General features: G+C 45.0%; 1 protein-coding gene across 2 annotated transcripts in view; it reads right to left on the bottom strand.

Annotated features, from left to right (window-relative positions):
- Armc2 (armadillo repeat containing 2) overlaps positions 1 to 13,612 on the bottom strand; it is a 99,910-nt gene that overhangs the window by 33,590 nt on the left and 52,708 nt on the right. For both annotated transcript variants that reach the window (XM_003466015.4, XM_023563456.2), the window contains exon 11: positions 4,729 to 4,874. In XM_003466015.4, coding sequence (XP_003466063.1) covers positions 4,729 to 4,874 — 146 coding nt within the window. The remainder of the gene's footprint in view (positions 1 to 4,728; positions 4,875 to 13,612) is intronic.

Raw genomic sequence — 13,612 nt, 5'->3', positions numbered from 1 at the left:
TGTATTCCATAAAAAGCAAGTGTAAAACTGCTCTAGTATACTAGGCCAGCAGTGCTACCCTGACATCAAGGAAAATGGGCCTTAAAGCAAAAATCCTTGAAACTAGCTTTGACATTTCAAAGCAAACAATAAAGCCCACAAGGCAATGCTGGTAAGTCCACATCAAACTGGAAGATGTCTATAAATTTTTTACTAGTAGATAGACCAATAGGTAAAACATAATTAATTTCTTAAAAATTTGACTGTGGAGGCTGAGGCAGGAGGATCCTTTGAACCCAGAAGTCTGAGATGATAGTAAGATTTCATTTAAAAAAAAACCAAATGTAGGCCATTCGTGGACCAGGGTTAGAGGGAAAAAGGCCACACCAGGAAGCCAGCCCCGTCCAGGAACCAGCATCTTGGGCGGGCCACTGCCAGATTGGAACAGTCAGATCCCAGCCCCTTCTGGTGCCCAGGCTGGCAAACAAGAAGTAACATCCTCCTCACGGTCTACCTTCTGCCGTAAGTGACCGGCTTATCCGGAGAAACACAGGCTGTGATGATGGCGATTGAAGTGAGATGCAGGTGGATGCCTGTGGTGCTGTGGTGTTTCACTAACACTGCAGGTCTAGGGCCATCGTCGGATCATAGGCTCAGAGGAAGCAGTACAGTGTGGCATCCAGGGGGAACCTCCTTCTGAGGGTTACAGCTATTGTCGATTCCCTGTGGTCTTGTTTTGGAAGTTCTGTATCATTCCATTGCTTTATTGGGTTGGGTTTTATTCTGTTTTGTTTCGGTTGATTATGTCAAATCCAATGGTAGGAGCAGCTATTTCAAAGATAGCAAGAAATATTATGGTAGCAACTTTGGATTTACTATTGGCTTGTTTTGAAGTCCTTTATTACATTCATTGGTTTTATTGTTTTTATTCTATCCTGTTCTGTTTGATTTTTACTATGTCTGAAGTTATCTGTAGCTATTTTGAAGACTTCAAAAGGCATTATGGCAACTATTGTTGATTTTGTAGTGTTTTGAAGTCCTGTATCTCTTACACTAATTTGTTTTCATTGGTTTTATCATCTTTAGAATAAAATAAAAAATTAAAAAACCAAGTGTACTTTTGCTTTCCAAGTGTACTTCTATTAGAAGTCAATTTTAAAAGTTTGTTTTAAAACATACTGTTAGGAATTTAAAGCCATATATCTATGGGTCAAAAAATAAGAAATCTAAAAATACCTAGATCTGAATAACAAGTACTGTAAATTAAATTTTATAAGATGTAGCTAAAGCAGTGTTTAAAGGCAAATGTATAGCCTTAAAAAGACCATACAAAATAATTGAATTCCTAATAAGAACAGAAGAAAAATATAATACAAAGAGAAGATAAAACAATGTGGTGAGAAAAAAAGGAAAGAATAAGAGCAAAAGCAGTAAGAGAGAAAAAAATATAATGAAGTGGCTCAAATAATCTGTCAGCTCTTTCTAAAAACTAATAAAACTGGCCAATGTTTGGTAAGACTTATCAAGAGAAACATATAAATAGCAAAATTGGGAGCTGGGCCTGGTGGCACATGCCTGTGATCTCAGCAGTTAGCAGGCTGAGACAGGAGGATTTCTGTGAGGTTGGAGCCAGGCTGAGTTACAAAATGAGTTCAAGGCCAGCCTGAACTGCACAGTGAAACCCCGTGTCAAACACGCACGTGCGCACACACACACATGCACGCACGCATACACGCACACACACACAAATTGGTAGTGAAAATCAGTGCTAACGAAGACAGGCAGTTAGCATAACAGCTCAAAGTATTCCAGAGCCACAACACCTACTTGAACGGCAGCAGCCCCACAGCTACTGTGCTGGTCTTAAAACTGCCGGGCTCTTCCTTGCCTCAGTTTCCTTACATAGCAAACGGACACAACAACAATGTGCCCACCTTCCAACGCTGTAAGGGTTAAATGAATCACTGCTTAGAAAGTGTTCATGACATTGTCCAGCATCTGACACATACTACACAAGTACTTGTTAAGAAAAATAAACAACAGGGAACCTAGTTACAGATGGAACAGAGATTAAAGGGATAATACATAAAAGAACATTTGAAGCAAATTAGTATTGCTCAAAAACTTAGAAATGGAACCAAATAGAAATAAGAGATATACAGCCATTACAGCTGTACAACCATTACAGAAATTGAATCAGCCCCAGCATGGTAGCACATGCCAGTGGTCTGGCTAGTCAGAAGGCTGAGGCAGGAGGACTTCTTGGCTCAGGTTCAAGGTCAGCTTGGGCAACACAGTGAGACCAGAGAGAGAAAGAGAGACTGAGACTCAGAGTCAGAGAGAGAGGAGGGAGGAGAAGAGAAGAGGAAAGGAGGGGAGGGCAAGGCAGGGGAGGGGAGGGGAGGGGAGGGGAGGGGAGGGGAGGGAAGGGCAGGGGAAAGAAAGGAAAGGAAAGGGAAGAGAACAGAGAAGGAAAGAGAAAAAAACTAAAGGGACTGAACTGCAAACATTACACACACACACACACACACACACACACACACACACACACACACCAGGTTAAAACACAGGTTTTGAGTGAACCTTACAAACTTTTCAAGATTCAGATAGGTTTAATTTTCACAAATACTAGGAGAGACAAAAAGTTGAAATACGTTCAGCTCATATCATGGGGCTGGTTACAAACGTGACACTACAACAATGATGATCCAAGAGCGGGAAAGGACAGGTTGGCCCTGGATGAAACATCCTAAACAAAGTCTTCAACAAACCCAGCAATACACAAGGACTGAACATGAGACAATCTATTCATGTAATGTAACAGACGACTGGGTTTAAAAAGTAAATCCACACAATCTAAATAGATTCAGGGTGAACACTGGAGATAACTTAACATTGCCTGATGGGAAGAAACCCTTTCATAACCTTCTAAAAGCTATCTACAAAACCCACAGGAAATATTATTTTCAACTGGTGAAACCATAAAAATATCAGTAATTCCCCTGAAGTCAGGAGACAGGTGAGCAGACCCTTTCCGATCCTGTAGGACTCCAAGCAAAGTGACAGAGCCAGAAAACGAGGTGGGGGTGGGGTAAGATGGACGGTAACTGGGGATTGCAATAAAGTTCATTTGCACACAACTTGCATAGAAAACCAAGAGAATCTATCAACTCTTTAGACGAAACATTCAAGACTCTTGGGTACAAGATTAATAAGAAAATATTAACACTATGAAAACATACCAGCAACAATCTATGAGTAAATAACTTCTTAAAAGATTGCCTACATAAGGCCTAGAAGAACCTAGGAACAGATGCAGAAAAATGTGCAAAGTCTTTACAGAGAAAATTACACACAGCGTTGAGGGACATGAAGATGCTGTAGACAGGTGTGGTAAGAAGACTCAGTATCATTTCTTCCCATTCCAACCCCAGTTCCTATCATGGACTTAGCTGATTCTCTAATTCGTAAGGAAAAGAAGAGAACAAAGGTCCAGATTTTAATGGACATAAAAGTGAGGGGTTCATCTTATAGCAAGATTGGGATTAAATCTATCATAGTTAAAAAAAAAAAGTGATACAGGTCTAAAAACAAACCAAACAGAATGCCTGAAAACCGGCCAACAAGCATTTAGAGATGCAGTATGACTGACAGTCTCTGGCAAAAGGACAGCATATTTAAAAACGATGTTGGGATAACTGACTATCCACATGGTGAAAAAAAATTAGGTTTGGTCCTTACAGGTCACCATTCGCAAAAATAAATTCACTCTGTTAATAAATTTTACAGGGATTCTAAACGGGAAGGAGTCAAGATCAGCGACACAGCTCAGGAAAGTGTGGTGTTAAAACATTAAGTCTGGACCTGCACCCTCACACTGGGGTGAATTACCCATGCAGTCTGCAGGAAATTTTGTACAGTATTCATTTAAATAATTACAGTATAATAGTCCCAAAAAGGCCCAAGGGCCAGGCATGGAGCATTCCAATGCTCTGGTAGGCTGAGGCAGGCACACTGCAAATCCCAGCCCAGTCTAGGCAACTTAGCGAGTGGGTGAGATCCTGTCTCAAAATTAAAATTAGAAAAGAAAAAGAAAAAAGAGAAAAGAAAACAGGCTCAGGCCCAGGGGCTTAGAGAAGAGGAATCACAATGCAAAAATACTAAGAAGGAGCCAGGGGGAAATACTAGGCCTAAATTAAACATATCTCTGAAACTTAACATCATCTTGCTTTGAGGCAACCTGGACTCAAATGCTCACCCCAGGGAACCTGTGAGCTGACATTCAAAAACTGCCAAAATAGAATAACTTTTGATTAGGAACTGGGTCAGATCAAACATCTAATCAATGAATCTCTTTTTGAATTAAAACTCTTAAGCATTGTTTCCAAGTATTTCAGAAAGCTCAGCACATCCCATGGGGTACAGTCCTTTATTTCCAGTGAACTGAGAAGATTTAAAGAAACAAAAGTATTAGTATAGATCATAACTGACCGAAGAACTAAAGCCACTTACAGTCACTGAGTTTAGAGCATTCCCATCACATGGGGTGTGGACTCCATTTACATCACGCATTTTAAACTTGAGTCACTAGATCTGTCTTTTCTGACAGGTGAAGCAAAAGCAAAAAAAAAAAAAAATCTGTCCCAGTCACACAGACAGACAGACACACACACACACACACACACACACACACACACACACGGACTTTAGCATTTCTGCAAGGCTTCTTCACTGCTTTAGTCCACGTACCTGAGTATTCGGACAATGTTGGTACACGCGTCCTTGTCATCCATATACAGTTCCATCACCAAGCAGAGCTGGGGAAGGGTCCTGGCACCCAGGCACTGACTCCTGGCTTGTGGTGAATTGACCAAGTTTCTCAAGGTAGCAGTTATCTGGGATAAAAGCACATTTATGGCATCTTTAAAAACTGGAAAATACAGCTACCCTATGCAGCGCACCACAGTTCGCCCCATAAATTTCGTTACAGCTGCTGGTAAACTAAGTCCCTTGATCCTTGCACTAGAGGACAAGGGCCTAGGCACACGTAGCATGAAATGAAAACACGGAAGACCACCGGGCGTGGTGGCTCACGCCTGTAATCCCAGCACTCGGGAGGCTGAGGCAGGAGGATTGTTGTGAGTTCGAGACCAGCCTGGGCTACAAAGTGAGCTCAAGGCCAGCCTGAACTGCATAGTGAGACCTTGTCTCAAAAAGACAAAAAAAAAAAAAAAGAAAAGAAAAAAGAAAACAAATGCTGACTTGGGTCAAGGGTGAAGAATGGAATAGTAATAGGCATTCAGTACATCAGAACTCAGTACTGTAAATCCAGTAATGAATACTGTAATCCAAGCATTGTAATCCCTTTGCTAATCTTCTTGCAATTCAGAGTTATAGTTGTAATCCCAGTCACATTATTGGAATCCTGGCAAGTTAATTCCAACCTACCACCTCCAATGCAACCCACAGTGAGATCAAGGACACCAAGACATATTCCAAGTTAAGGGCAGCCAAGGAGACCTAAACCCAATCCAAGTGAGGATGTGTGATCCTAGGCCTCTCCCAAGAAGGGGGCAGCTCAGGATGAGTGGCAGTGAGGATGGCGAGTAACCTGAGCTGGCTGGCCAGGTGGGGAGAAAGCATCTCTGCAAAAGGCAGGGAGAATGACCTGCAGAAGGACCAGTCTGCATAATCCAGTTAGGGTAGCATTTGAATTGTTTTTGGAGGCTGTTGCTTCAGTTTCTGATATGGCAACTTTTATGCCCTGAGGAGTCACAGCCTCTTTATTTTGAGGTGGCACCCGGTTGACATTCCTGGAGCTGACTGGCTCTGCCACCCCACTGTGCTCAGATCTTTTACAGAGAGCACTGCAGAGGAAACAGGAGACTGTCAGCCGGGCCCCAAAGCTCACGTATCAGTACCTCTGCTGGCCTTATTTGCAGTGCTTAAGGCCAGCTGAAGAGAGAAGGGACCAGCACAGCCTGCTCTGTACATATCAATATGTGGAAATGTGACTCATGTTGCAGCACATGCTCTGTGTTCAAGGGGAGCCGCTCAGATTGTCTCCCACACTCAGGATTAAACAAATCATCACCAGGGGTTGACAGCAGCCGTAAGGTCTTGATAACCACATCAATTCTATAGATATGAAACTTTACTGTTCTGATAAGTATCATGAGGTAATGATGTGGCCAAAGATTATTCAAGGCTCTAGACTTATTCTCTTCTCAGAGACAAGCTTTCCCCTTACCATGGATCTAAAGCAGTCTTTGAAACTAAAGAACAGGCCTTCTGTGAAAACTAATAAACCATTCTAGGAATTCCAGGCCATCAGTACCATAAAACGGAAAATTTACATCATCTGACCTGGCTCTGCCTGTTCTTCTGAGACAGTCCAGGCACTCGGGCATTACTAGTTTACCTTGATCCAAAGGATGACACACACTTTCCTCAATGGAGACCAAGGCACAGTAATGCCCCCAGTGAGTCCTGACCTCAACCCAGGTGGGTGGAAGCATGGCGACCATGGAGCACCCATTCTGACCCTGCGCACACAAACAGGTTTTTCCTGTTTCCAAGGGCTTCAAAGATTGGGCTCTCCACCCAACTTCCTGCTCCCCTCATCTGGCATCCAGCAAGGGACACTGTCTGCAGAAGGGACCACTGTTTTCCTATGGGCTTTTATTTGTTTCTTTTCCTCATCTTCTTTGCAAAGGTTATGACAGCTGGAGCGTCCTCTGTCCTGGATACACTAGTTTTATAAGTGGCTCAAATCAGGAGCAGAAGCTCACATTAATATGCTGTGCATCACCTGATTTAAATCCCCATCCAGTCACTGCACATCGCATGCTGTACGGAGCGCGTGGTCCTTGGTGAGGAACACACGATGCTTGGAACAGTCCCAGACTTAGCAGTTGTGGTGCTGCTAGGAAACCCCACACAGAGCTTATACCGCACATTGGAAGGGGAGCTGGTGATACTTCAATCTACGACGCCACCGTTAATCGCTCAATTCTCAAAGTCCTGGAATCCTGTCTTTCTGCTTCCTGTCACCTGAAACCCTGCTGGCTATTTGTCCATTGCTCCCAGCATCAGATTCAGGGTCCAGACTGCAGGCCAGAAGGGCTCGTGTGGTCTGGCTCTTACCCAGCCCTTAGGCTTCCTGTCAGCTCCACAGCCACACCATTCAACGGCCGTCTTTCTGCTCCTTGATAAACTTCAGTGAGGCACGAGCCTGGTGGCTGCTGTCCACTTTGTCTTTTCACTACTGTGCCCCCCCCCAGGTCCAAGACCAGTGCCTGGCACACACATCTCTGAAGGGAACAGTGACATGAACAGAAAAGTGAGGCCCTCAGTACATGGTGAGTTACGCAGACAGTATCTCAGAGACTGTAAGAGCATTCCAGGAGCAGAGTATTTTTAAAGAGCACCGTGTGGAAGAAACTGGACTTCCTGGAAGAAGGTGGCTCTCTGGGTGCTTGTTCCCCACTTTGTCTCATTGGAGACAGCCGCACCCCTCCCTCCCCAGCTCACAAGGGCGCCTGCTCCTGTTTCCATCTCCCACCCAAACTCTGGTGCCCTGAGCAGGCTCCTTCCCCAGTCTGCAGGTCCAGCTCCGCTCCCCACAGGTCTCCTTGGTGCTGGCAGGGCCATCCCAAGAGCCAGCCTTCCCTGTCCGAGGCTCTCTTGCGAGGAGGTCCCAGGCCCAGGGGCACCAGCTGCACCCTAAAGGCTGGTCACTCTCAGAGACACGTCCTACCTTCGCGCTCACTCTGGCCTGCTCCCCTTGGCCCACCCTTCCTTCCTGAGACTCTACAACACAGGACGTCCTCGGGCTTTCACAGTCCCACACCTCTGAGTGGACAGCTTTCCTCCACTCCTCGGGAGCCTTCTGCCTCTCCTTACTGTGACCCTTGCTTAGTCCCAAGGACCTGTCATGCTCAGGCCTTCTCTTCCCCTGCTGCACCCACCCACCCTTCACAGCCACCAGGGTTCCAGGCACCCTCCTCCCACGCTGGGTTTCTCTAGCGCCCAGCTCTTTGTTCTACACAGTGGGCAATAAAGTGTGCAAATAAAAAGCTCTTAAGATGCTCAGCCGCCTGCAGGCTGCATGGATGACACCCAGAAGGGAGAGCCAAGGGCACAAAGGAAAGGAGGAGGACGGAGGAGGGAGGTCTCCCCCTTAACAAGCCTCTGGGAGAACTTCAGGGATTAGCAGAGGCCTGGGTGGGCAGAGCACCAAGCCCCGAGGAAGAAGTGTCTGGAAGAGGCCCTCACTTTGAGGGCTGCCACCAATTCCTGTGGGCACCTGCTCTCACTGCCAGGTGGGGTGGTGTGCTGTTTGCTCAGAGCAGTGGCTTTTTCTGGGGAACAAAAATGTAGCCAAATGGAGGGGGAGGAGGATCCAGCTACATAGTGTGGTCACAGTGAGGACAAGTTCCAGGTCACCCGCTTAACGCTGAACCTTGCTTCAAATGTTAAACCCATTATACAGAAGTGAAAATTGAAATCCGAACACGAACTCCTGGCTGAATACAGACACATCTGAGGAGATCACTATTGCATCCTGCAGCTGCAGTCTTTACAGACCTTGCCTCCCCAGGAGAGCCACCCCTAGGGCCCGCTCTCAAGGCAAGAGTTGGCAAAGTCCAAGCTTAGGGAACAAATATTTAGTTTCTTAACTTTCCACTCTGATTTACAGGGTTCCTAATTCTACTTAGATGCACTTTTTTATTGCACATAATCTTTTAAGCAACTTCAAATCCTTTACTTAAGAAAAGCATAAGTTAAAGGAACACACAGATCCTTGTTTAGCTTGTTCACTGGAGCCGTTTCCAATCTCAGGGGTGTCATTTTGCCGAGAAACAGCAAACTGAAAAATGTGAGCTCTGATGCTTGTTCATTCCCATCTTCTAACCTGCAGCTGTGAGGGAGACTCAGACAAAGGCAGTCAGTGGGAGGTGGACAAGCAGTAAGGGGGCTCATCAAAATGTAATTGTCCCTGCGTATCAGCAGATGCTCGGGACAAGCTACAAAATAAAAAGGACACACATTTTTTAGTGGTATAGTCAAGGAAAAGTCATTCCATTATGATGCTGGTTACTGACTTGCTGAAACCAGACTCAGTTCTTAGGCAGTCATGTCTTTGTTTTCCAGGTTCCTGACAGTAAGAGGCGCTTCCTCAATCAGCCTCGCTTCCCTGTGCTTTGGTAGACCTGCCTGCCTCATACTGAATTAGTGGAGCTTTGAAGTTCTCGCTGTGGAGTCAAAATGGGGAGGCCCATTTTATTTATTGTTTGCTTGCTTGTCTTTGAGATATGACTTCATTGTGTTGATCAGGCTGGCCTCAAATTCTTGATTCCCCTGTCTCGGCCTCCTAATGCTGGGATGAGAGGTGTACACCACCCTGCCCAGTGGGAGACCCATTTGGAAGGGAAAAATTATTCTAAGATGAGATCATATAATTTGTAAAGGTTCAAATGCCATTTTAATATAGTAAAATTAGAACCCAAAAGAGTCAGCATCTTTTTTTCCAAATCGAGTATTGGTACTTAATCATGAATTTCAAATTGTGTTTTCAACTGTGAATTAATTGAAAAACATTAGTAAATACAAGAAAAATGTATCTTAAAATCCGTGTACCCTGACTGGGGTCTTAACACAGGCCTGGCAGCTGTGGTGTTATTCCTAACATCTGCTGCTGTGGGCGGGTGCCAGACAGACACAGTCACTGTGTGGACCTGAGTCTCCACATACTGCCAGAGTGGCTGCCCCTCCCTTCCTTTGAACCCTTTCTCGCTCCAAGACTCAGTCCCCAGGGGACCTGCCGGATTGTGCCCCAGACCCCCAGCCAGCAGAGCCATGCCAGATCATAGTGGCTTGTAGTTTACCATGGAACCCTCCTCGGGCGCGGCAGAAGTTAAAGAGACTTTCCAGCCAGCTTAGAAGCATCACCAACCATTGTGACATTGTTGTCCGGAGAACTGATTCTCCAATTTCCAAAAGAGTTTCAAAGAAACCAGTGAACACCATGCAATTGAAAACCACACCATTACCTGGCTGGAGATTGCTATCCTTCCTCAACCCAAACCAGCATTAAGATTGAGTTTTATTTAGTTTTATGTATCAAATGCAACTGTGTTGATGTACTAAGCAGCCGCTTGATGGGATATAAAGCCAGCTCATGAACTCTGTCTCTTTTGCTTCTCAAGACAGACCTCATGAGGCAGATTGCAAAGTATTCATGTGCCTAGATGAGGAGATGGAGGCTCAGAAACTCTTCCGGCCTCCAAGTTGGCTGGCAGCTTGGGCTTCTGGCTCCTGTCCGCTGCTTCCCCATTCTTTCTGCCATTTATCTCTAAATGTATGTATTTTACTTCTCAATTGTCTGACACATCCATAACCAAACCCTCCCAAGCTTTATCTCAACTTCCCTGCCAAGTGCAAGATGCTTCACTTCCCACTGATGATGTAAAAGAAGAAACAGCCTCCAGAGACCACAAATGGGTCAAATGGTTTAAAACCAAAGCCACGGCATTTTCCAACCTCGGCCGAACCATCTCCCTCTATTAACAAAAGCACATTATTTTTTGCATTTGTGCCCAATGGAGACCACATACATGCCTAAATCACAGCCTGCGTGGTAACCCAAGCAGTTTCATATTGTCTCACACATGATTAGTGCAGTTCTGGCTGAGATGAAAGAAACTGGTGGCAGATACCCCTGCGCACATCGAGCTGATGGTACCAAAGATTTCTAAGCATTTTAATGGAAGTTTCTAGTATGTATGCACATGATAGTATAATTAATGTATAGCCCTTGATAACACTTGGCACGCTGTCCTACTTGAAGAGGAAATTCTTCTGTCCTCTTCAAGCACCCCACGCCCCAGACTTTGCTTTTTTATTGTTAGTTCTCTTTTTACTGTCTCTATATCAGTCTGCATGGCAGATTGAGTAGACAGCTGATTCTTTTAATCGTAACTAATATATAGAGATGAGAAATTTTATATGTCATATAATTACAGAGAATGCCAATAGTACCAAAGGAAAAAAATCTGAAAAATATGCAGTAGGTACTACCAAGTTGGGGTTCAGTCACTGGCACTAAAAACAAACAAACAAATAAACAAAAACAACCTACCAAGTAATGACACTGGTTTTTCACAATTACAGAGGAAAGTGAGTGATACTTCTTCACTGCCACGTGAATAATATTAAAGAGACAAGGGTTAGCAGGCGTGTCCACAATGGAAAGCAAAAGACTATCTTTGGCACCAGCGGGCATGGGTGACATCTTTAGCATAGTACACCTGGCTACACTCCACCCCTCGCTTCCTGACTGGGAGCCTGGATCCAACGCTGACCTCGCAGCCCAGCCCCTGCCTGGCGCTCGGCTCCTCTCCTCATGCAAGTGAGCTGCCACCAGAATGCGGAATTCTCCTCCGCTCTTCCAGAGAGACAGCATGCGACCGGGAAGTAAGTGTCATTTGAGGGCTGAGGATTAGAAAGCAGGCCTGTCTCAGCTGTAAACTGCAATCCTCCAACAGAGCAACAGCTTCCTCTGCCACCCTGTCTTCCTTCATCTCTAATTTTTAGCTCAAAATGCAAGCTATTACATGTTTACAGGGCTGACTGGCCCAGATCTTCAGATTTACTGTTCCTGGGGAATCAGAAGCCAACATGTGTTACCTGTAGACCACTCTTTCCCAAAAAAGGGAGACGGGAGGAGGGGGGCCACGACTCTGAATCCCGAGAGTGAGTGGTCAGTTACACAGCTGGGTACAGTGTTTTGTTTTCACAGGAAATAAAGTTCACCAGTGAATAACAGCTTTCCCCATCCCATTAATGAATACATCATTAAAAATCTGACAACATTAAAATACCATCAAACTTTATAGTGATCAGCACTACAGATTGTGATCCCAAGAGAAATTTTGCCTAATCTAAGGACAATATGCTAAACAAAATACGCCAGGCATAGTACTCTGGTTCATTCAGCCATATCGATTTCCTGGTTTTGATAATGTCTCACAGTCATATAAGAGAGAGAAATGGAGAGAAACTGCGTGATGGGTGCAGATGACCTCTGTGTACTATCTTTACATTATGTGCATTTATACCTAATTCAGAATGAATGTTTAAGAAAGGCAAGACATGACAAAAGCTCACGTTGTATATTCTATGAAGAGCTTATCTATGGTGACAGAGTAGAAAAATGGCTCCCAGGTGGGCTTGGCTGCAGAGCAGTGATTGCTGGGAAGAGGGAGAAAGTTTCTGAGGTGAGAAAAACCTTCTCCATCTTAAGGACGTGGGTCACAAGGTTGTCTCTTTTTGTCAAACTCGCGGAGCACACAACATATTTCACCACATGTAAACCATACCTCTACCAAAATAAGTAATCTCATCTCCTTCCTATTCAAGCAAAAGCTTCAAAAGAAATGCTTAAATTTTTTTTCTATCAAATCTTGGTCAATGTTATTCCCCCAAACTCCAAAAGCAAAGTGGAGGATGAAATTACAGGCGATGAGGAGGGAAGACCGCGCTTCCTGAAGACTTCACGTAGGAAAAGGCACAACGGGACATTGTAGGTGCTGAGTGAAGAGGAGGCAGATTTGGATTTGGGGGGCCTCCGGGGTTGCTGTGGGTGTAAAGGGCAGAGATGCAGGAGGGGGCGGGGAAAGAGGGGAGGCTAAGCTAAGCATGCTCCCTGGAGGGCTGCAAAACAGATCTATCTAAAACAGGGTTAGGATGCCTTTCTCTACGGCCGCAACTCAAAACCAAGGGAGTAGCTCAGTGGTAGCATGCTTGCTTAGCTTGTGCAAGGTCCTGAGTCCTAGTCCTGGCCCTGAGACAACGAAAACTCCACAAAATCAAAGGCGTGACTATCGAGGAAAAAAATTGGAAATACAAATGAATAAAAAAATAAGAATGCAAATTCAAGTCAATGCGGTTTCAATTGTTACACTACATAACTATAAACTACATGTCTGTAAATGTAAGTACACAGAGATTTTCTTTAGGTCCAGTAAAGCCAGAGATGAGACGTGAGAATCTGGACCCGTCTGGGACTCTTATGAAGGCAGAGGCTCTTCTCCAGTTCCCAGGAGGGGCGTAATGAGGTCAGACTTGTGAGCGGGGTGACTCCAGGAATTTCCTTCGACTCCTGGGTTATGCCTTCCTGACTGCTGGTTGGCATGCAAAGGTCAGAGGAGCCCTCCTGCCTCCTGATAACCCTTCTAGACCAACACTGACAGAGTCCTGTGTCCGTCTGCATCACCTCCTGGGGTGGTGCGATGTACTACTGGCCTCCAGGGGTCTTGTCTACTAGCTGGCTTGCATTTCTCTTTCTCAAAGGTTCAGGAAGCTCCCAAACTTCTAGTGTTCTTGAGTTTGCTGAACACGAGTAAGTTCACCTGCTTACTCTTAGGATTTTATAGATAAACTCACTTCTCTGCCTTGGCAGCCTGGGATATTAATGCTGGTGCAGAGGTGGCTGCCCCTCAGTTCCTCTGGTCACCTCTTCTCACAATGCTATTGTAGAAAAGTGAGTACAACACTGACCACATGGGACCACGCAGACGCAGGGCTCTGGAGAAGAATGGGCACTGGAATGCTGTTACCTGCGTGGGTC

The sequence above is a fragment of the Cavia porcellus genome, unplaced genomic scaffold (genome assembly GCF_034190915.1).
Source record: "Cavia porcellus strain 051 isolate PalLab524CR breed Dunkin Hartley unplaced genomic scaffold, mCavPor4.1 scaffold_7, whole genome shotgun sequence".
Taxonomy (NCBI): Eukaryota; Metazoa; Chordata; class Mammalia; order Rodentia; family Caviidae; genus Cavia; species Cavia porcellus.
This window is presented reverse-complemented; position numbering and strand designations above follow the sequence as displayed.